This window comes from Vespula pensylvanica, chromosome 11, assembly GCF_014466175.1.
Source record: "Vespula pensylvanica isolate Volc-1 chromosome 11, ASM1446617v1, whole genome shotgun sequence".
Taxonomy (NCBI): Eukaryota; Metazoa; Arthropoda; class Insecta; order Hymenoptera; family Vespidae; genus Vespula; species Vespula pensylvanica.
The window spans coordinates 3,456,234-3,481,455 of record NC_057695.1 but is presented as its reverse complement, the minus strand read 5'-3'; the positions used below and the strand labels follow the sequence as shown (position 1 = coordinate 3,481,455).

General features: G+C 35.0%; 1 protein-coding gene across 1 annotated transcript in view; it reads right to left on the bottom strand.

The window, feature by feature from the left end:
- The window catches only part of LOC122633115 (E3 ubiquitin-protein ligase MYLIP), a 112,073-nt gene that overhangs the window by 17,651 nt on the left and 69,200 nt on the right, over positions 1–25,222 (bottom strand). Inside the window, exon 2 of the mRNA XM_043820664.1 lies at positions 3,037–3,233. Coding sequence (XP_043676599.1) covers positions 3,037–3,233 — 197 coding nt within the window. The remainder of the gene's footprint in view (positions 1–3,036; positions 3,234–25,222) is intronic.

Here is a 25,222-nt window from a genome sequence, read left to right as displayed (position 1 = left end):
AAAGAGTGTCAGGGGTTAGCTAGCAAACGAATAAGCTGCCGTAAATTAGAACTGCACCGAAGCTGCCGTGTTACGTTCGTATTACTATTTTGTATATACATTCGCCGCAGTTGTATACTTTCGCCCTTTCTCTCTTTCTCTCTCTTTTTCTGCAAGCATTGAATTTATGTAAATAAATGAGTATATATTTTATAAAGATGCATATATATGTATGTATATATACACCTACCTCCAAGCCATGAAAATATATTCAAGGATAATATTACCAAGTGCAATCAGTGCACTTTGGCAATTCTAGTATGCAATTTCGTACGTGCTTGCAACACGGTTCTCTCTTTCTCTTTCCCTCTTTCGATCGAAGATCGATCGATCTTCCAGGAATCCTGATTGCACAAGAGTCCTTCGTAGGAAAAGTATTCAACGTTATTTGGATAGAAAACGATTTTACAGAGTACTAAAATCCAACTTTACTTTGATCGTATCTTTTCTTTCGTTTTTTAACTTTCTTGTATCGTTGTACGAGTGCAGACGTTCGCACGAATAAAGATAAAGAGAGAGAGAGAGAGAGAGAGAGTACGTCCTTTGCGGATTACGAAAATAAAGCGGAACGAAGCTTCGTAACACGGGCGTATACTTTGCATCTCGCGGGTTTCCGCGTAACGAGCCAATCAGAACTTCAAACAAAGCCGTGCATTCTCCGAGGCGGGATTTTCTATTTCGTTTATGCTCGCCGTCGTCTTTCTTCCTATGCCGACAACCAGAAAGTAGGGTAATCTTTATCATTTCTTTCTTCCTTTTTCTTCAAGAATAAGGAGGTATTCCTTAGAAGAGAATATCAACGTACGTTGTGAATAACGTTATACTTTTAAAACGAAGTCTCTTAAGATATAGCATGCTTGATATCCGTTTAAGATCAGTTGAGTTGAAATACTGTTTGCCGAGAGTCAGCTTATAATATTGAAATGAAGTTGAGTGGAGACTAGCAGAGTGGCCCGTCTTCAAATTGCGTCAGGAAGAAATTTACTCAGTGCAATTTCCCAACTTAAAGTTGTTCATCACCCCTGGTTTTATAATAGTTTACGCCAGCAATGAATCTAGACATAATTCTTGGACGATTTAAATGAACAAGGTTTCGTTTTAAAGACGAAGGTTTACATGAGGAAATGGATTACCGGAACTTTTGAAAAAATTTGAATCTTCTTGTTAAAAAATCATGCTGTTTTTTTTATAAAGGAAATCACAAAAATTCTTTTCTAAGTCCATGATCCACTTTATATTATTACTATTATTGTTACTATTACTATAATAATAATATATAATATAATAATAAATAATAATGACGATAAGAGAAATAAATGAACATAATTACATTGATGAAATTCTCTTATGAAATCTATATGAAAAAGAAGTGGGTAAAATTTACTAATTAATCGATAGTAAAATGTTCTTTTCTACTTTTCGATTAAATAAATAGATCTCACTATACTATTGATTTATAAACAACTGTCTTACACACACACACACACTGGCTTAATGTTTGATACGAGAGAGTATAAAACCTTTCGATTAAATGAAATCCAGAATGGATTTTTTTACTTTTCGATTAGACAAATAGATCTCGTGATACAATTGATTTAAAATCAACCGTATTGAATACAAACTGATTTAAATTTTTCTACGGGAAAATATAAAACCTTTCAATTAGATGAAATGCGAAATGGTTTTTTCTACTTTTCGATTAGACTGATAGATTTCGCGGTACTATCGATTTTTCGAGCTTTCTTCCAAAAGATTAAATGCGATTGTATTTGATTTTAAAAGAATACAAATAAAATTAAATCGTGCATTTCTTAACAGCTATTACTACGTGGTGAGGCCTTCTATTTCTGTAAGAATCTTCATTTGGGTTTTTGAACTGATCACTTTCTTTAAACGAAGCTCGATTTAATTTTATATTGCTCGATACAGTGATATTCAAGTTGCCAATTTCTCATTAACAGTTTCTATCTTTTTTACATACTTGCACTATTACATTATCTGGATTTATTATACTTTCCGAAAAGATTCTTGGATGGAACTTTACTAAAAGGGGACTTTTATAGTTCGATGAGGCTTTATTAAAAAGGGACTTTTATTATTGGGTGAGTTTTTTTTTCTTTTCTTCTTCTTCTTCTTCTTCCAGGTTGAATCTTCCTAAAAACCCTTTTTTAGATTGGATCCATTCATCGCCGAGGGAGTTGCGACTCACATCGATTCAGATTTTTATACGAAGGAATTTTTGGAATCGTTTCGCATTATATGTAGAAAGAAGATCCTTTCTCCCATGCGGGTACGATAGATAGAACACTCGTATTAATAGACGCGGATACAAGCGTGGGTGTTCATGGGCCCGATTAAGTTCAACCATAGACTCCGAAGTAATTTGGAGAATCGCGAAACCACGACTGATCGTGCTTAATAGTGGTGACTGAAGCTTCCGGTGTTGATGGTTGAGCTATTGGTCGGCCAAGTCCAACCGGTCTGCAGTTAGTATTGAGATCTGAATTCTCGCTAATTGTAAATGGCACGTCATCCAGAAAATTAGATTTTGCTTTGATTTTTAAGTAACAGTAATACAATATTATAAAAGCATACAACTATTGCAAACTTGTGGGTCTCCAGAAGCAATAACCTCCATTGGTGAAACCTGGGTACATTTATAGTCGATATGATATGTATAATTTTTTCTATGATATGCATTCCATCTCAAGTAACATCGAATATGTCTTTGCTTTTCTTTTTAGATATACTATTATTTAAGTTACACACGCTTCTAATGAAATATGGTGAACAGTCTTAAAAATTGCGATTTCATAAAATGTTCTTATATTTGAGAAATCTAAAGATTTTACTCATAAACATGTAGTTAATTCATTCACAATCATTTTTCAGAAGCAAAAAATATTCACAAAAAATCGAAATATTTATATCAGTCAGTGAGATAAATATAAATTATAAAAAAAAGAGTACGAAGAAGGTCCGAAGAGAATTTCTTACCTGGTAGCTTCTTGCAGCAACAGGTGAGGTGGCACCCAAAACTTAACCCTGAGAGCGAATCTTACAGGCACCACGCCTCCACCGGTCTGCCTCTCTATAGGATTTCTCAAATTCAACCAAAGTTCTTCGCCTTTTGCGTTCTGATACTTTAATCCGAAGTAGTCGCATTCTTTGCTGATTCCCAAATAGTCGCATGCCTACGAACAAACAAATTTTCTTGTTAGTATATGATCAAAGTATATTGAAGAGGAAAAAGAAAAGAAATATAATAAACGAATAAAATTTTCAAAACGATTAAATTCCAATTGTTAGAAGTATTTTCCAAAATTTTACGTTGAAATATTAATCATGGTTATCGTTTTGCTCCTATATACATATATTCTCTATGATTCCATATTCTCTGCCTCCCTCTTTCTTTTATATCTCCAAGCTTCCTATCCGACTGGCTTCGATGTCGCACGTATAATTAACCGTTTATCCGGACGTACCGGCCGATTAATCCGCACAAAACCGCAAGCCGATTCAGGGGAAAACAGCGACTCGAGCTGCCAGAACGGCAAACAAATTGCCGGTCATAATTTAGAAAGTTACTACGGGAATGAATGCGCTCGCACGAACACAAACACAAATATTATTCCCTGCAAAGCTATTATCCACACGTACATATTTTTTCTCCGATGATTTCTATCCATTATTGTAAAAAGTCTTTTCTTCTTCTAATCAAACCTGATATGGCGGACAAAATCAGAAAGCACGAATTCGTAGTTACGTAATTATGAAACAAGTTATAGCAGTTATAAAATTATTATATTTATCATTAACGAAAGCTTTTCAAATAAAATGCTGATTAATATAAACAACTTTTACTTGGTTGTACTTTTAGCTAGACTACATAAACATTTAGAATCTCAATTATCACTTTATTAAAGAGTAAATTTATCAAACAAGAGTTCGAGTCGGTTAGCTCGAATAATCCAAGCTCTACCGAAAGTTACTTCGAGTGTAAACTGTTTACATAGGTATATCACATTCGAGTTTCCAAGCCAGCACACTATTCGGTTTACCCAACTGGTCATTGTCACGGTAGCTTGCATCCTGATTGCCAATCGGGCCTTCGGGGCGTTAACTTTTAAAAAATAAATTCGTATCTATCGTTTCAATGTGAATTTTAAATACGTAACGTCTGTTTTCTATTGCTTCAACGTATTTCGAATTATCGTGATACATCGGACGTTAGATGGAACTTACCATCTTTGGCTTAATTACAATTCCTAAGGTCTCCCTGTTACAACTGATTTCCTTATTACGTGGCACGTTTGCCATTAATGGATATCGTCATTGGACTAGATGGACGTGATCTATCGAGGTTACTTTTCAAGATCATCGCACGATGGTCAACTAGAGCGAGTAGAAAATATTCCGAGTCTTTTGACGTCGTATCAAATTTCATTAGAATCAATATTATGATCATTAATTTTTATCGAAAAACAAATAAACGTCAAAATATACATTCGCTATGACAAACTCATACTATCGGTATTACATCTGAATACTTTTATTAAAATATTTTGTAACATTCTTTATGAAATTACTTTTAAAAATATGTTCATCAATATCTATATCCTGAGAATTTTGTCCGGGAATTATTAAAGAAAAATGAGATGGTTATTTATACAAATAAAAAGAGAAAAGGAAAGAGAAAAAGCGATTGAATCGATGAGGGATAGGCGAATGTCGATGAGAAAGGAAGTTCGAACGAAAATTGGAATCTCTGACGATTCCAATTTTGATGCGGCCACTAAAGGAAAAGTTGACTGGTTTCCTCATTTCTCTCGGAAACAATGAACGGACCTTCCGCGTATAAATATTGAACTTAGTAAGAGACGAAGGGTGAGAAGAAAAAGGACAATGATCAAGCCTTTGGACGTTCATCGAAGTCGATCGTTCCTTTCGTCCGAGTCGAGATACTAAAACCATTGGGAAAAAAACAAAACGAAACGAAAAAGAAATGAAAAAATACACGAGTCTTTGATGAGATCCAATTTAGTACGGGGAATGCTGAATTTCCTTAAAATATAAAATACGTTTCATTCCAATTCGCTTTAGGCGATCTTCGAAAGCTTTCTTTAAGTTACTACACCAGAGAATAATAATTATTCGCTCATCCACCCCCTCCCCTTCTCTTTATAGTACTTTCATCTCATTTCCCCAAAGAAAACTTCGTTCTTCTCTCATAAAAATACATGGCTGCTCTCGCTGAGGATTTAACTTTCTTGTTAATTATTTCCCTTCTTTAATGTACGAAGAAAATGTATCCCTTTCAATACTACAAATATATTATACTTTATAGATCGTATATTTTATTTTTCCTATTTTACTTCCAATTGTTTCGCTTTTAATTATTACTACTGCAACAAACGAAATAATATTCATTAGTCGAAATATATATCTTACTGCCAACGAGAAAACGTATCGTTTAGTCATGTAAATAGCTTGTTATAAACCATTAAAACTATTTTCGTCAGAGATTAGCTGCTACTTGCAAATTCTGGAAAACTCGGTCATGCGCATAGCGATAAGGAAAATTCACGGAGAGTGAAATACCGGTTGTTTCTGGTGCAATAAATTGCACCTCTCTTTTTCACTCTTTCTCTTTCCACTTGTCCCCGGTAGAGACACTTTCGTCGTTTCAGTGACTTTCAGCAACAGTAAAAAAACCTCAAGATGAATAGTTCGTGCTACAAGTATTACTCATCTTAACCTTGTTTATTCGTCGGACGCAACACATCGAACGAAGTTAAAGTTAAGAAAATCTTGAACGACCCGACATTTTTCTTCTCTTACTTTTTCTTCTATTTCTCTCTTCTTTCTTTCCTTTCGAATATTCTAATTTTGCTTTTTTTCACCGAAAAAAATTGTGAGAATTTCGTGGGAGAACTTTTAAAGTGTCGTACGAATGTAACTGGGACAAAAATCTGCAAAAACTAAAAGTTGCTGCAAATACATGGCTAAAAAATGTATAAAATCTCTTCGGTCCTCTTGTTGCCATGCATTCGGCAAAAATCCGATGAAAAGTGAACGACGCGATGTTTAGTTGACTGAGTGAAGTTCATATTTGCTCATAAAGTCGTTCATTTCGCCCAAACAACAGACAAGCTTTGACATAATCCGTATTAGAATTCGTACCGACAAATCGGATAAAGATTAAAGTTACAAACCGTAAATTACGATCATTTTATCCGATTAATTCTTTATTCTTGTTCGTCGATCGATTGTAGCTTCAAATGTTGGTTTAAATCGAAACGAGATCGTCGAATGCATAAATCGAACCTATAAATCGTTCGACAGATTGCGACTGTCCATTTTAAATCGCGTCTTAATACGATAAATAATTTGTTTTTCATAGATCCGAGCCAGTAAATTCTACGCTCGTTATATCTACGAATACTACTATTTCGTACGATCAATCGGTATAGATTTATTCGTAAAATTTCCTTCAAAGAGAATTATTTAAGCTGGAATAATATTTTTTATTATATGTGATAGTATGCGAAAGACTTTTTAATTGCGACAAAAAATTGAAATATCGTGGACATAAATGTAATACTATTTTATTTGCAATTACAAGGTTCATTACGTTCTCACGTAATGATAACGATTTTATCGCGGTGTATTTAAAACGAGAGGGTAAAGTCGAATTTCGAGCGTGCACCGATGAGAGACAGATTTTAATTATGGAACCAAACGATCCCATTCGTTTCGGGTTTGCTTTGAACGAATCGCTTCTAGTGATACTGCGCTTTAGTGATCGAAATGTACCCTCGGGAGACCTCGTCGGAAGGAAAAATCTAAAATGCAGAAAGCACATTCCACCGCATCGCCCTGTTCTACCTGTAAAGCTTTTCTATCGTGTTAGATTTAACGTAACGCAAATAAAGGGGAAAGATTCATTTTAATCGCGGCACAATTTGCAAATTGTTTCAACGAACGTCAACATCATCAAATTAATTCATTGAAATTGTTATATTTATTAAAAGAAATAAACGTAGATAATATTTCATTATTATATATAAAGAGAAGTTCTTGTTTTGCCGATCGTTTCGCAATATCGAATCTTTCTCGCCTTTGTTCAGATTATTTAAAATTCACAACACGTTTGGAAGGAAATACTATGCGGTTAAAAAGAAGAAAAAGAGAGAGAGAGAGAGAGAGAGAGAGAGAGAGAAAGAGGAAGTGGAAGAGGAAGAAAAGTTCGTAGCTCGTTGCGGGTGCAATCGTTTTCGATATCTCGATATCGCGTGTCACTTTTGGCGCGGTTTTCGAATACAATAAGCGACACGGACGCGTCGACAACGAGAATTTCTGTTGTCTGTGGATTTGCTCTGCCCCGGGATACAATTCGCTCGTCCTCTTTTTATCATTCTTTCTCGTCCTTTCTCTGTATTCGCCCAAGCTCGATGCAACGTGTACGCGACATGCACGCGTGCATCGTCGACTTTCATAAATATTCAGATGGCACGGCAGACCGTTTTGAAAAATCGCTGGCACGATAACTTCGAGAGAAAGGGAGAGAGAGGGGGAAAAAGAGAAAGAGAAAGAGAGAGACAGGCAGATAGAGATAGAGAAAAAGAAGAAAAGGGGAGAAACGAAAATGGTGAGACAAAAGAACGCGTGGAGTGGCGCCATTCTATTTTTGCTAAGTACGTGTACGCGTTTCGTGCATCTGTGGGCGAATAAATTCCAAAAATTGATTCGCATAAAATGGAAATATCGTTATAGAAAACGAGGCATCCCGTTTATTATTTTTAATAAACTATTAAATATCAAACGGAGTACGAAGAAAGATCTCTTAATTTTGTCAGGATAATTATTGCAAATAATATATTAGAAAATATATTTATCCTCGAACGAATATTAGCTCGCAGAGATCTTTTGTTTTCATTTCGCTAAAGTTAGAGACGAGCTCCTGTATTTGATGTACGACTTAGTATGCGTAACACGCACGTTACAGCAAAGTATGCGTGCGAATGTACGGTGAAAGCGCGACGACTACTGCAAACGAAGTAATTTGCATTCGTGCCGTCAAAATTAATACCGGCAATGGTGGTGGCGGCAAGAATTAAATAAACTCGTTAATTCGACGCGGCGCCAACGACAGGAACGAGCTTCGGCTTGTCCGGTTGACCATAATCGGCAGATTTCCGAGGATGTTCCTTGCACGCTTACGTATATATATATATATATATATATATATATATATATATATAATATATATATATATATTGCATCATAATGCAAACAGCGTACATCGACAACTTCGAAACGAAAATATCGATCCTCGTAAAGTTCGAGCACGATCGATTCTACCGACGATTACAATGTTATTCATGAATCTTGTGTAAAGCCTGCCCTCGAACATCGATTGGTAGAATATTTTAGCATAGCTATATATTACAGACTCAGATTGTTTCATGCGATAATAGATCGCCTATTATCTAAAATAGTCGACCCATTTAGAAGTTCTCGAATCGTTCGCATACGGTACACAGTTTAGGACGTAGTTTCGACTTAATCGGTGAAACTCGAAAGTCGATCTCTCGAAAATCGTCGGCAACGATCTCGGTCGATCATTAAATTAGTTCGACTAATGAGAATGCAAACGATTGAGAAAAACTCATAACGAAGGCATGCTCAAATAGTTCGTGAAAATTCTCCTCTAATGACGTTGAAAAAGATTATAAGAAATATCGATAGTAAAATTCGAAATAAAGCTTAACGATCCGCCTCTTCTCGTTAACCAATTTATTTATGTATACGTATATATATTTTTCGTCGAATTTACCACGGAACGGTTATGAATTTTCCATGATACACGTCGAGATCAAAGGACACCGATGTCGATGAAAAGTTCAAAATGCATTTTATACGTCAACGCAACTAGCTAAATTGCGGTTTGAGAGAAGACTTTACCGAGTTTTTTTTTTTTTTAAAGCACGAAAATGAAAAATCACAGATGCACTTTTGAACTTTCTCTCTCCTTCTCTCTCCCTCCCTCTTTATTAACTCTCAAAGTTATAAATATTAATATCGAACCGATGAGAGTTGTTTCTTCTCGATAAAATTACGAACAAGTGAATGAAATTTTTTACGATTTCATTCTTTGAGAGAAGAAAAAAGAGAAGGGAAAAAGAAATAATTAAGAACGCTCGAGCTCGATCCGTGCGCAAAGAAAAAAAGAATTGCAGCGAGCTCGTTAAGATTCATTAAAAATTCCACGTAGCTTGGAAATTTTTAAAGCGAGCGTGACGAAGACTCGACATGGACGCGTTTCAGTTTCCTAGCGTTACGAGATTGCGTCATGTTATTAGAAGGGTAAGAGAATTTGAAAAGAAGACGTGAGGAACGTTTAACGCTTCTTATGTTGCAATAATGTTGTAACTATATAACGTATCCTGAACGTAATCTAAAAATAGACAAATGATGACAAGATAGGAAACAACGTAAACTCCTGTCTAGCGATAAGGAAATTGGAAAGATCAAAGTTTAAATTCAAATTCAAGAGCTTTCGAGCAATAGTATCGAAGGTAAGCACTAGAAAATTTAAAATGACATTACGAGTTCCACGAATTCTCAGATAACGTGTTCGTTTCTATGAGATCTTTGAGTCAAAGATAGTAACGGGAGGATCAAACTTTCCAAGAATTATCGACAATTTTCTCTGTAACAGCGAATACCGACTCGTGCGTAACATCTACGTACTTGGAGAGATTTGATTTTCAAAGGAAGCATCTGCCTGGTATTTTACGAAAGGCTTTATGTAACAAATTTTCGATTTACGATACACAAAGTTACCGGCTGAATATATCTCGAATTTCGAATTATCTACAATGAGAAACGAACGCGAAGGGTATTCTCTCTCTCTCTCTCTCTCTCTCTCTCTCTCTCTCTCTTTCTCTCTCTCATAATGGCGTTAAAAAGAAATGAAAAAAGGAGAAGAAAAAAAGCCAAAAAGAAAAAGGAAAGCACCCCCTCGATATCCTTTCGCTCGCTTCGTTCCTCACTTAAACGAAACTTAACTCTCGTAGCTCTTCGTGTTCGCACTTTACTGGATGTCGGAGATAATGGAGGTCACAATGAACGATTCTCCGTTTCGCACGGAAAGAGAGGAACGTGACCGACCTACCGAATCCCTTTCGAAGAGTTTTACGATTTTCTTATTTACCCTCCTCGCAATTTCAATTGTGGAATCTTCGTGAAAGCTTGCGTTTTAATGCCAAAATAAAAAGTAAATTTCGAAAATCTCTAACGACTATTCGAAACGAATGGGAAGTGAAAAAAGAAAAAGAAAAGTAAAAAGTAACCGAAGAGTCAGCTTTCATCTTGCTCGTTTTTTATTCTCCATGAGAAACGTTTTGGATATTTTTAAAAGCGAATCCGAGCACTGCACGTAGGCGTACAGAACAAACATAAGTGCGTATGATATACAGCTCCGTATATTTATAGATTAAAAGAGGATGCACGTATCGCGTGACATGGATAACTTTTTGAAGTTGAATCGAACTGTCCACGTAATCGTTCCACTTTTAAGTATTTTCATCGAGTTTACTGTACATATTAAAAAATTTAACGAATCGTAAAGCTCGAAATAGATTTTTATTTATTGTACGTAGTACGATGTTTAAAAACAAGAATGAGAAGGTAGACGAACAATATCGAACAAATTTACGGGATAACAAATCTCTCGAATCAAACGAAAGAGATACCTGTTGCAAAGAGAAGAACGAAACGATCCTTTCGTACGTTTCCAACAGTAGGTGTACGGCCAAACGAAAATCTAAGGAGAGAGAGAGAGAGAGAGAGACAGAGAGAGAGTGTGCGTATCCATGTGCGAATAATGCAATTTCGAGAAGGTAGCCGATGTGTACGGTGTGACGTTATTAATGCGATTCACGAGTCGTTGATCCGGAATGGAAATCAATTTTCCAGAAAAGCGGAAGTTCTATCCAAGTGAGAGAAAGAGAAAGAGAATTTATCTTCGACGTTAGGCGCGTTACTTCCACCGTTTCGACCGGCCCTTTTTACATCGACGTTATATTCCGTGGTTATATACCTACTTGCTATTCCCGACATACAATACTACGATTAAATTCAAAATGTAATTCAATTCGTTTCTTTTTCCGACCGCGTCCGTCATTAAACCATTAAGTTTATTAGTACAATTCCAGGTACGAATCCGTACGACTATTTTATTGAAACTTATTCGAAGAAACGATAATTGTCTTAAGTATTATTCTAAAGAAAAACATTTTCGGCATGTTGACCGAAAGAAAATTAAGATCTACCAATGCTATTTACTTCCGTTTATAGCGAGTATCCCATGAGAACCTTAATAAAAGATAATAAAACAAAAGGTGAAAGTTATTATAAGGTACACCAGAGAGAAGAACATTTACCGAAGTATTTCGACAAAAGCGTCGAGAATTTCGAATGGGAAGAACTTCCGAGAGAACAAGAATTCAGAGCATTCTCTGTAAGAATTCGTAGATCCAGAAAAGAAAAGAAAAGAAGGTATCTCTTAGCGAAGAAGTTAAAAAGAGTAAGTTGGACGACATCCTTGGACACAAGTTACTCCGATCCTTTTTCTAGTAATTAAAGTAACTTGCGTACATGAAAGAGATTAGTAAAATATGCAAATGATGCTTACAAAATAAAAAAGCAATAAAATCAAATAGAGAACAAGTTTACGAAACTTATCAAACTAATAACATTATCTAAACTCATTCATATATTAGTATGATTAAACAAGATTAATTTTAACAGCAATACTGATAAAAGGAACGCAAAATGTCAGCCTTTGTGAAGAACTTGATCGTGACTAAATTACAGATATAATTTGACGAGAGATTACGTAATATTTTATCGCCTTGAGGCGACTTCCAGAACGGAGGAAGAAAGTTTGATAGTTAAAACGATAAGGAAACACGTGAGTTTGAGTTGAATGACGAGATAATTTTATTTTGTCCAAAGTCAAGCTCCCTACGTACACGGTGTAATTATGTACGTACGTTTGCAAGTAAGTACGTGGCAAATACAGCAGGAGGTTATTGCAAGAGAAATCGAGGAATTGCAAATATGATGGTCCAACGCGGTGCACTGGCCTCTCGGAAGGTCAACTTTGTTTACTGCAACGATCGCGTACGAGGAATCTCGCTGCTGGTTTCCAGCGAAGTAATCGCCTCTCTCCGGTACCCAACTCCTTCCCATTATCCAGAAAAACAGATATAGAGATAGAAAAAGAAAGAGAGAGAGGGAGAGAGAGAAGAACGTCGTAAAAAGATCGTAAAATAGCATCTCCTTCCTCGATCTCGAATCATCCTTCATTACACCATCTCGCGAAGATTTATAACTTCCTTCGGAGTTATAAAACTTTACATCCGTTCGTGGTTTATATCATAGAAATTTATTATCGAAGGAGAAAATCATCGCACGAGTTTTCCATTTTTCAAAAGAAAATTCGAAAAACATGACTACACAAGATTAATGTCCGCTTCGAGGATGCTACGTAAATAAATCTAATTAAAACGATCTTGATTGCATACTCTTTAACGAACAACCAAAGTATTTTTACATGGCTGAAAAGTAAGTTTCACCGATCGTTATTTTCGCTTTTTTTACTATTGAAAAAAAAAGAAAGAAAAAGAAAAAGGAAAATAAACGATATCACTTCGGCTATTTTTCTCGTTGTAAGTAAAGCATAGAAAAGCCAGATACTCTTATTATACGAGAGGAAGGAAATAACCGTAATGTCCTGGCTTCTAAGGAGCACGAGAAAGTGGAACTGTTTCCTAGAATAAGACGCTTTAGAATCGTCTCTCTTGCCGTTTAATTACTTCTTACGAGAGTTCCTTCGGAGATAAATAAAAAACCAGCGAGAAATCGAAAGATCTCTCAATCTTTTTAAAAATTAAAAAACGAAAAGAGTGATTACAATTTTGTTTTCTCCATCATTCGTACGGCCCTGTTAACCCTCTCTCTCTCTCTCTCTCTCTCTCTCTCTCTCTCTTTCACTCGCACGTATTACCGGAACGTTACTTCTCTCTTTCTCTCATACTCTTTGTTTCTCATACTGTTTTCGTTCTCCCGCTATTATTTATCTTCTGTTCGTTAACCCCGACGTTGACGAGGCGAGTCAACAAGGACTGACTACGCGTGCGTGGGTGCACCTGGCATATAAATCAGTCTGGTACGGGCATGTAAAAAAAAAATAGACGTACAATGAAAACCAAAAGAGAGAGGCTAGAGAGGCTAAAAGGCGAAGAGAAATGAGAATTAGTAAAAGGGGGGAGATGATTGAACAAGACATTATGTGTGGGTGCTATTAGTAAAAATTCTCTCTCTTTCTTTTTATTTTTTTATTTATTTCCTTTTATCTCTTGCTTGAGTATCTGTCGAGAGTAAAAGGAGAGTAAAAAGAGAATAAAATGGGAGAAAGAACGAAAGAAAAAAGGAAAAGGAAGCAAATGCGTACCTCATGAGTCAGCGTCTGCCATGATCGCGACCTGTTTACGTTCTAAGTCCTCTGACGAATCACTCGCTTTCCATTACGACCTCACTACTCACTCTTACCAACTCCTACTCTTCGCTCGAGCCGCATTTATTTTTAAAATGCCGCGAAAAATAAGTGTAATTTCTGGATGATTTCTCTTATTATCCTTTCTTTTTCTACACTCTTTACCTCCATCGCAATTTTTCTTCCTTTACTCCTATACAATTCTTGATATTTATTGTCCCTTTCACGAGGACGGAGAAAGATGCTAATGATACGGAGAAAGAGAAAGACTATAAGTATAGTTCTTTCTTATCTAGCGATAATTAAGTACTTCGTAATTCGAGGATTCGTTGCTCCTAAGGAAATCGTTTCAAAGCTTTCCAGAGACACTTTGATCTTTGCGAGTTAGAACGATGACGAATTTAAAAGTATAAAATTGCTTTCTTTTTTCTTTTTCTTTTTCTTTTAATCAATTAAGAAGTGATTTACTCCACTTTTTTTTTTAATCAAAGCGTACGATAATATTGTCACTTGCTTTGGTTTAATTGCAAGAAGATAAACATATTTTTTCTTTATTTCTTTTGGAGAATTGTATAACTGTATATAACCTTGAAACTTACTTCTTCAACTCCAAAGGCTATAATTGGAGAAGGTGCGTTCAAAACGTTTGCAATGTTTTACCACGTCGTTGGTGAACAGCAGTGACGATAAATTTTCGAGTCGCTCCAACTTGCTTCGTGCTCGTTTTATCCGTTAAAGAGAAGAGTGGAGAGAGAAAGAGAGAGAAAAAGATAAGAAGATAAAGAGAAAGAGAGAGAGAGAGAGAGAGAGAGAGAGAGAGAGAGAGAGAGAGAGAGAGAGAGAGAGAGAGAGAGAGAGAGAGAGAGAGAGAGAGAGAGAGAGAGAGAGGAGAAAGTAGCAATATCGCAAACGAGCGTATTTTAAATTGATGAGATAATTCCAAAGAGAGTACAAGAATAACGAAAGTATAAAAGTTATAATATCAAACTTGCCTTAACCAAACTAACAACTTATCGTAGAAAATTCTCTTTTCCTGTTCCTTTGACAATATAATAATAATAATGCATATATTGTACTTTCTTGTAAAATAAACAACAAGAATTTGTGAATATCAATTTTTCTCAATTTACGGAATTTCTTAGACGTAACGAAAAAAAGAAAAGATAAATTTAATCTAAAAATTAATTCGACAAAAGCTTAACTCGAGTACGACATTGTACTCGTAAATTATTAAGAAGAAATTCATCACGTTCAGCATTGATTTTCGAAAGCTTCGAAGTCTTACAAAAAAGGGATTCATCCCTCGCAAGGCTGTCTCATCTCGTAAATGTCAAAGAAGCCAAAAAGAGGAACGTCGTAGTTACTCCTTGTCTACCGTTGTTTCTTGTTTCCGATGGAATCTCAAAAGGGAATTCCTATCCGTGTGTCCTGTTCTCTTGAAACTTTCTCTCTCTCTTTTTCTCTCTCTATTTCCATTACCTATTCACCATTTTGCCCACAGCTTTTCCACGAGACTCGTACTTGTCCTTTAGTGAGACCACGATGGACGACGGTTTAATGACCGTCGCGTAATTGAGGTTTTCCAGAGTTCAGACTCACTGTCAGCGTGGAAGAGAGGGAGGTACAAAAGGGTGAGTGAGAGAGAGAGAGAGAGAGAGAGAGAGTATAGGGTCTCAGACTACTTCGGCACGTCGCGCAACGTTTTTTAACGCGTTACCCTTGTTTCCGTCTTTTCTTCCTTCGGTCCGTTTCTTTATTCGTTTTCTTCTCCCTTTCTCAGCTTCTTTTTTCTCCTTGTATCCTCGAGAGGATCGTTAGGAGACTTTGGTAAAAGAAGAGAAAGAAGAAAGACGGAATCTTTCTTCCGGGCGAATGGCTATTCTTGTGATATTCTTCGTGAAAAGAAAAATGTAAAGAGTTTTTTCTTTTTTTCTTTTTTTTTTTCTTTCTCCACGGAGATTGCTATACATGTATTTTCGACAAACGAAGAGTATCATCTTCTATTTTTCCGGCGTGTTCGATGAATTGAAAAAAAGTCGTCAACGAAGCGTGAAAGAAGAAATGAAGATAAAGAGAAAAAAGAAATGCGAAACGATCGAAGATAGTCGAAGAGTTATCGCTTAATTTAATGACGTTTAATGATCCACGAGGTCGATCCAACTTGTAACGAGTATTATCGACGACTCACCGGAAGTTTCCGTTTCAAACTTTTCGCCGGGCCAGCCTGGACTCCGAGAAAACTTTCTACCCGAGTTAGCTTACAGGGCAAACATCGAAATACTTTACTAAAGTAGAGAGAAACTTTGTTGATGAGCGTTATGTATCAACCTTGTTCGATGTGGAACCTAGGTGCCTGTGCATGGATTATTTCGATACTAATTCGTACTAATCCAAATCGTACATTATTTTAAGAACGTTTATCTTCGTTAGGATTATACGAGTACCTTTTCAAAAGTTATATAAAATTTTTATACTAAAAACCATTCTAAGCTTTAACACTTTACGATTCTGAGATTCGATATATCAGTGAAACAAGTTCTTGCTGTTGAAGAAATTTTTCTACCCCAGTAACCACCTCTCTCTCTTGATTGCACATAGACACACAGACACATACATACACATGTACACATACAGAGGTGTATAGAGCAACGAACTGCTGTTAAATGTTTTCGCAAGGGACAAGGAACTCTTTTCCGTTTTCTTATCAGTCGCGAAGCCTCCGGTAATAAGTTTGAAAGAATTATGGCACTGACATTTCTCTTTCTCTCTCTCTCTCTCTCTCTCTCTCTCTCTCTCTCTCTCTCTCTCTCTCTCTCTCTTCCTCGTTCAGTTAAACGACACTTTTACCGCGACACGCGATAACGTTGTGCTCACCGTATCGAGCACGTACGATTTCCACGCAAGTTTCAAACGAAAGTGGACAGGGCGAGAAAGCGTCGTTGGTGCAAGGGGGTTGAAAAATAAGTGAAAAGGGAAGGCTCTTTACCGGTTTAGGCGAAGGAGCAGCCATTCCACCAGTAATACCACTTTTTCTTTCTTTTCTTTTTCTTACCCTTTCTCTTTCCTTTTCTCTTTTTTATTCTCTGTCTTTTTCCTACTTTCATGCGGAGTACCAGAGTCGAATTCAATAAGTATCGACTTCACATTTAGTATATCGATACACTACGCGTTCGAGACTGCAGCAGCAAGGCGTATCGAGTTGCCTCGATACCGCATTTTACGGTCACGAAATTCTACCGTTCGCGTATCGCATCCAACCCCGATCCCTGGATGAGGGTAACTTCCTTTTTCCCTTTGCGAATTCAAAATATGTAAAATAGGCTAAGGTATGCTCGTTTCGAGTAACGTAAAGTTCGCGAGAATGATTTTGATTATTGAAATCAAGACAATTCTTATATTTTAAACTTTTTCAAATATAAATTTAAAAAATAGTAAATAGAATGTAGATATCGTTTGATTTCTAAATCTTGATTTCCAAAAATCACGAGTCAGTTTGTGTGGCCACCTCTAAGAGAAATAAACTCGCGTTTTCATTCCGAGATAAAGAAAAAGCGACGTTGTTCGAGAGATAACGTGATATTTCACCCCACAGTAATGCGCTGGCCTTTTTCCTTGGTGTTACAAAAAATTTGGTACTTCCAAGTGTCCGAGTAAGTTAAGAAACACAATGGACGATCTCGTTTCTTGCTTTCTTCTATACCTATACTTTATGTTATATAAGTGTGCGCGCATGTATATATATATATATATATATATATATATATATATATTCTTGTCATCTTCACCTTACCTGCTTTATATAACTATGACTTTAGAGTAAAGAAAAAGAAAGAGAAAAAGAGAAAAGTCGTTGTAGAACTTTTAATGAAGAATCTCTGTTCTCTCCTGTACGAGTGTGGTCTTTTCGACAACACAGTAAAGCGACTCGATAATAAATAAAAAGAAAGAAAAAAAATCAACCGTAAGATCGAATTCTCCAAATTCTTAATAACTCTGGATTATTCATATTTTAATTTAATAATCCGTAAAGAAAGGGATTATAATTTACACAGACTTAGGGGATGAGTCATGCAATGTATAAAACTTTAATTTATAAAATACCGACGAAATGTTCCATTCGTCGTTAGTTTTCCGTTTATAAATAATAAACGCGTAATGGATGCTATAACGTCGCGGTCGTTAATAACGCGGCAATGGCGTCGCATTATCCCAAACGAGGAGCGGCAATACCGAATGAAGGGCCACTGCTCGCCACGGTGTAATTTATGGACTGCCATTTAACTCTTTAACGAACGGCACACGGCCATCCAAGCAGTACGGCGACTTTTAACGGGATGTTTCAATCGTCGTTATTTTTGCATTCCATGTATTTTTACGTATCTTTTCACATTAAGGTAAAGTAATCGTAAGAAAAGCATGCCATTCAAAAACAGTAATTTAAAGAAAATTTTCGAGCAAAATAATTCAAAATGAATTTGCAAAGAAAATTATCTCCAAAAAATGAGACAGAAAGAGCAAGAATATTTTTTATCCAGAGTGTATAATCATCATTTGCAATTCCTTTGCTTTAACGAGCTTGCTTAAAAATTATTAGAAGGATTTATAAATATTCAAAAAGTGTGAGCTCTCGTGCACGTGTTAGAATAGGTGTATATTGTCTCCCATACTTTTCTATAGCCATAGCGATTCTTATCCGCGTTAAAGATGCTCAGAAAAGCTCGTGGAAAATAGCTGTCAGGAGGTGGAGAGTTCGACGAACTCGATTTAAATTTTCCACAACGCCTCGCGGCTGTTACAACGACAACTACGATGAAGCCCTTTGTCCCTCGTGAGCTTGCCTAGACATTAAAAGAGAGAGAGAGAGAGAGAGAGAGAAAGAGAGACCGTTAAAGTGCAAATGACTTTTTCCACTTCCGGAACAACTCAAAAACGTGTCTCTCAACGTTCTACCAATTAAATTTGAGGCCATCGAAGGTTCTGAAAATAATGATCAAAGAAAATTTTATCGATTCCTAATGACTATGATATTAACAAAAGTGAATTTTTTCTTTATAAAATATTAGTCATACTTCGTTAATGAATTCAAGATATAATTGAAAAATAGGAGAAAAGATTACTACCATACGTGATCTTATAACGATGTATTAAATAAATCTAAATTACTACCTTAATGCGTGTAACGTGATCATTATGGAAATAAAACATTCTTTCTCTTTCTATCACTCTATCTCTATTACAGTCTTGGCATCACAATACTATATATTAACTTGTTTGTCAGACACTATAGTTTTACACGTAATATATATATATATATATATATATATATATATGTATGTATATTATATATTATATACTATACAGGTGTCAATTATCCAAGCGCTATGTAGATCGTTCCAAGTAAATACCAAAGAGAAGTTTACACTGCACGAGCGAGTTAATTAGCATGGCGGGTATTCGCACCAGTGTGGACCAGTTAATTAAGCTGCTTTCCTTTCACCCATTCCTCTAACTCTTTCTTTTTTCCTAGTCCATATATACACGTAATATGCGTATATATATACACGCACGCACGCGCACACACGTACACACATACAACGACAAATTAAGAATCCAATTACATTTACGAATGATATCCTTTGAAAATGAAGAATGATCCATTATGGTTAATTGAAACAAGGAAGACATACTCGCTGAAACTAAAATTCTATAATAATGAAATTAGGCAACACTTAAATCTTTTCTCTCTCTCTCTCTCTCTCTCTCTCTCTCTCTCTCTCTCTCTCTCTCTCTCTCTCTCTCAAAAAAGGAAATATTCATAAATTCGTTTATATTAATATAGCGTATCCTTTTTAATAGAATCCTTGAGAGCTAGTATACATCTTTCGCATTCTTGGATCTCCTAGAACGATTCTAACTTATATTTCCGATAGAAATATAGTGGATTCCTCGATGGTTGGCGCTCCACCAAAACTCGCTTTTTGACGTTAGATCGTAAAAGGGGTGAAAATTTTTCCAAAGATTTTCGACTTATCAGAATATCAAAAATGGCTAAGAAATCATAGCTAACGACATGACTTTAGTAAGCATACTAGAGTATATAAAAAATTTACGAGAGTAAGAAGAATAAGAGATAAAAGAAAAGAATCAAATAAACGAGTTCGCAAAAAGCATAAGAGTTCATCTTTTGGAAACTTTAACGAGTGCTGCGTATACAAATCATCCATGGGAGTAACTTGAGAGCGATGAAACAAACTAAAGAGAAACTTTTCCCCTTGACCGTTACTTCGAAATTCGTGCGACGGTAAAAAGCACTCTACTAGTACCTACCTTAAACATTATTGATATAAAAAGGAAACCTTTTTGTTATTCTAAGTTAACTCTTACCTCAACATTGCAACATTCATTTATCCAATGAATTAATTATAAACTCAATTAAAGAAAAAAAAACAAGTAAAAAAGAATTCATACTATACTATTCACGAATAACGATAATAGACATTAAAAACGAATCAATTTTAACGATAATGGACATTAAAAACAAATCAAATTTTATAAATCTAATCTAATTTGTTCAATTAATTCGAGGACTTTGGCTTAATACGAATATTGTCCGAGATAAAAGTAAAATGCTTCGTAGACGTCTTTTGTGATCTCGTTCAATCGAGGTACGTGTCTTGCGACCGAACAGTGGAATTAGGAAGGCTTCCTTGGTAGACGTTTATGTCTCGAAATTTCATTTCGAATGGAATCGACTTTCTATCCAATGCGAATGGACCGTCGACGTCCACATATCCGACACGCTATGCCTTCTCCTTCTCTTTTCCTTTTCTGTGCAACCGAGTATGTCTATATGTGAGTGTATATATCTATGTATGTGTGTGAAATGCAACGACTTACAATATTTCAATCCTTAAAAACTTTCTTAAGTGCACCGCCGAAGCAAATCTACGCGCAAGTCGACCGAAGAAAAGAGAACTGCAATGAAAAAGCTCGCGTAAAAAGCGTTTTTGCTTTCCGATTCCTTTCGTCTTTCTTCAATGTCGTCGTGTGAAAGAGTATTATATATCTTTCTTGCATAAGCTCGAATACGAATATAACATGACGTATATTAATGCATCCTAAAATTCGAATTTTTCTTCATTGAATAAAATTCAAAGACCACGTGTAAATGCATCGTAATAATTTTAAGGTAAAAAAGCTGTTGCTGTGTCAAACTTTTTTTTCCTTTTCTTGACAAATTAATTACATTCGTCAAAAAATTCTTTCATATCATTGAAATACGTATACGATTTTAAAATATTGAAAAAAGAGATGTTCTTCTAATACAATTACAATAATTTTCCATCTTAAGGATTAAAGGAAAAAAAAATTCGAACAGTATATATATATATATATATATATATATATATATATATATATATATATATAATGAAACATGATAATGCGTAAAAGAAGATAAAAGAGTGAACAATACGACCGAAAGAAAAGATAAAAAGAATGACGAGCGATTCCGAGAAAATGGTTACTTTAAATGAGGCCATAGGGTGTCGCTTTTTAAGGATCAGAGGACAAGGATGAACGAAGGAGAAAGAAAGAAAGAGGATGACTAAAAAGACGTCGATTTTCTACCCCGCAACTTCCCGGAACGATTCCGGGTTTTCTTCGACGGTATAAATCGATTCCCGCATTTCCATACCGTGGTTCCCTTTAAGCGTATCCTTTCAGACTTGGCAAGGATATGCTTTTATCAGACGGATTCCTTGAGAGCCCCGTACGTCTGAGAGAACGTAGGCTACGCGTCTTTGCTGCTCTTACTTCCATGAAAGAATAAGAAGAAAAACGTATTCTGTCTGTCATCTTCCATCTTTCTCTTTCTCTCTCTCTCTCTCTCTCTCTCTCTCTCTTCTTCTCTTCTTTTCTTTTTTATTTCGAAGATATTTATGAAAGATGTTACGATCTCTCAATCGATAAACATTCTTAACAGATTTGAGTTCAATACGCGTGCTATTTATTAACTTTAAAAATTCATAACAATGTACATATCTGTTTTCAATGTATAAAATCTTAACAGATTTATGAAGTATTCGTGTTACTTATTAACTTTAAAAATTCATAGTAATGTACATATTTTTTTTCAAACGTCCTTAATAGATTTTATGAAGTATTCGTGTTACTTATTAACTTTAAAAATTCATAGTAATGTACGTATCTTTTTTTCAAACCTTTTTAATAGATTACGTTAAGTATTCGTGGTACTTATTAACTTTCAAAACTTCATAGCAATGTATTATATTTTTGTTTTCTATTCTTATTCTTTTTCTTCTACTTTTTCTATCGGATAAAAGAATTTCGAAGAAGTAATATGATCTCCCTGAAGATGAATAAAAAAGTAAGGAATCAATAAGATGTAAATGGACGGCACAGTGAACAGGGAACGACGAATAAAGACGTTAGAAAGTACGATGGGGTTGCATCCAATGGGTATTCCTGTTTAAAATGAGAAAAGGAAAAAGAGATACAAATACAAGATAGTAAAGTATTTATGGGACGAAACAAATCCGAACAAATCCAATATAATCCTGGCTTTTATCTACTGACACTTTAGTTTCTTCTTCTTTCTCGATGGATATATAAGCATGTACATATTGAAAAATGCATCTTACACGTGTTTAACTTTTCTATTTCCTTTCGTTATTCTCTCGTCAAAGCTAATTCAAAGGTACGTGTCATTGTAACGAAATCAAAGAGGAAAATACATGACATCTATTAATTCGAAGAAAAGAAATTATTCGTATGTAGTTCACCAGTCGTATTTGACTATTTCTCTGGTTAATTACGAATTAAGCGGTTCACGAAAAAGAAATAAAAAGAGTAAGAGAGAAAAAGATGGAAAGAAGTAAAAAAGAAATTTTCTCAAGGGATTCTTATGGTCGTTAATAAAATCATATTCTTTCTGATGTAAGAGAGATAAACGAGTCTTTGGAGTTTCTTGTTATAATATGAAAAGAACTATTGGTATTTTATATATACGTATATAGATTAAATATCTGTATGTAGTTACATGCATATAGGTATATACAAATGTATATACGTACCTACATACACCGCTATTTTTTTTTAATTGGAATTAGCTCGATTAAAAAAGCACCGGAAAATAAAAAGCACTTTTAATTAACAAGACAAGAAAGAATTCTCCATTCGATCTCGTAGCTGATAACAAATTACAAAGTTAATGAAGTTTAGTTAATTCTTGCTAATGAAGCTTCTCGATACGAACTCTTTGAAATATTTCAATACATTCTTAAATTCTGACAAGAGAATTTTCTTGTTGAAGGTTTCATATTTATCTAACGCGGTAAAAGGGATATTTTCTTTCCTTTTTTTTTTTTGTTTCAAAAGAAATGTGTGTCCAATTAATCGTATCTAGAGTTGAGATGTTCCAAGGTATTTAATAAAAAAACCTTGTATTAGTGTTTCAATAATGAAATATTTTAGAAACACCTGATTCAATATCTACATTTACTATGTTCAAACTCATTAACTGTCATCAATCAGAATTATGTTTCATTACTGGATATTCTCTTTCCATTAGTATTAACAAATGTAACAATAAATTATTCATTCGTCATGCTATACTTGACGATAGAATATTAATAATAATAAATCGTATTACAACCCGTTTCATTTTCATCCTCATTATTGTCGTTATTACTACATTATAAAGAAGAAAACGAAATTTCCTCTAGTCTCGCTGAATATTTAAATGCGAACGACTAAAATGCAAAGAGAAAGGGAGAAAGAAAGAGAGAGAGAGAAAGAGACAGACAGAAAGTAGATAAAATAGTAGCTTAAGAAGAAGTATAATTTAAGCAAATATTAGTTTTCATTTCGTTAAAAGCGTTATGTCTTACGCTAGTTGAGCCTTGGTCTTACGATTGAAAGCGCTCATTCAAATGCCAGCCGGCACTCGTACACGTCGTTTCCTCCAATCGTAGCAAATGCGATGGCAAAGTGCACGTATACAGACTTTGACTTACAACCAGTGTTCATACTCGAAGGGACAAGTTTTCTTATTATCTCCTTTTTTCTTCATTTTTTAACGATAAATCGAATGAAAATGAAAAAAGCTTTTATCTCGTCTTATATTGGTAACTTGAACGCTCTACAAGAATTAGAAGTAGAATATTTCTTATCAATCTAAAAGTTGAAATTTCTTCAATTGAAAGTCAGAAATAAAAAAGATTAAAAAGAAACTTATATTTTTTTAATTCATACTTGTATTCTTTCTGTTCATGTTTGTACTCTTTGTTTACATTCCGAATTCATTGAGTATACTCTCCGTTTATGCATACTCAATAGCATCTTGATAATCCACACAGCATTTGAACTTGCCTTTGATTACCCGCATACCGATTAACTCAAGTTTCGATTATAGAGTTAAGTTCACGTTCGACCTGGATCCTTTCATTAAGCATATATACCACGATATCGAATCAGTTGAGTATATCACGCTTTTCTTGTCTTCTAATTAAAAGATAAGAAGAAAAGGAAAAGCAATAGCAACAAAAAAAAGAAAGAACATTTTTAATTTTAATAAAAGACTGTACGACTAAGTAGTGAAAATTTCAATTCGTTTTATCTTGAGGACGGATCGATTTCACAGCTACGAGAGAAAATAAGGTCATTAAATGGAAAATGGTTTTGCTATGCAGCAGAAGGATTACAATATAATATCCTTCCTAAACGGACAGCGATAATCAATACTTTACGCAGCCATAAGTTATACCAACTTGGGCAGACAGTAAGAGGATCTTCTATACATTTGCATAAGCTAGTCGAGCTGATCGATATTCCAAAGTGAGGAAAGCCAAAGGATGATAAGCGACTGTGATACGATCCACAGTATTGAAGAGAGCGGCTAACTTTACGATCTTTACTAAGATAATTATTATAACAATTATACCTAATACAAAACTGTGTGTGTGTGAGAGAATGAGAGAGAGAGAGAGAGAGAGAGAGAGAGAAAGAGAGGAGAATATAATCTATAAAATCAAAAATATAATAGTAAGTGTTTTTATACATGCAATATTAAATAACTATTACAAACATCAAGTTACAATTTCCAATATTAAGTTACATATGTCAAATAAAAAATATATTTTAATAATTCTTTTTTAAATTCTTTGATTCGTATGAAGTCAATTTAGGAATAAAACTACTCATCTCGCATTCTTAAATTGTCAACTATTTAAGCCAATGAATTCAATCGAAACGACTCTTTAAGAAATTTGAACGAAATAACGAAAACGTCCTACTCAAAGGACATCGCCATGAATTTGTAACGTTTGATCTTAAGGTTATTCTGGCAATTTAAGAAGTTTCTTCTCCGTCTCCTTCTTTCCGTCTAATAACATAAATGTCATAGAAGCTTTAATAGAATCGTTATCCCTCTCTTACGGGAAATTCAAGCACGCAAATAATCCGTGTAGTCTAATGGCTTATTCAAAGATTTTCAATGAATGCTCGCACTTTATTCTAATCTAATCACTTTCTATGCCTCGAACAGCTTTGAACGTTGTTCACATAGTTGACGTTATTGCCTCGAGAAATTGCCAA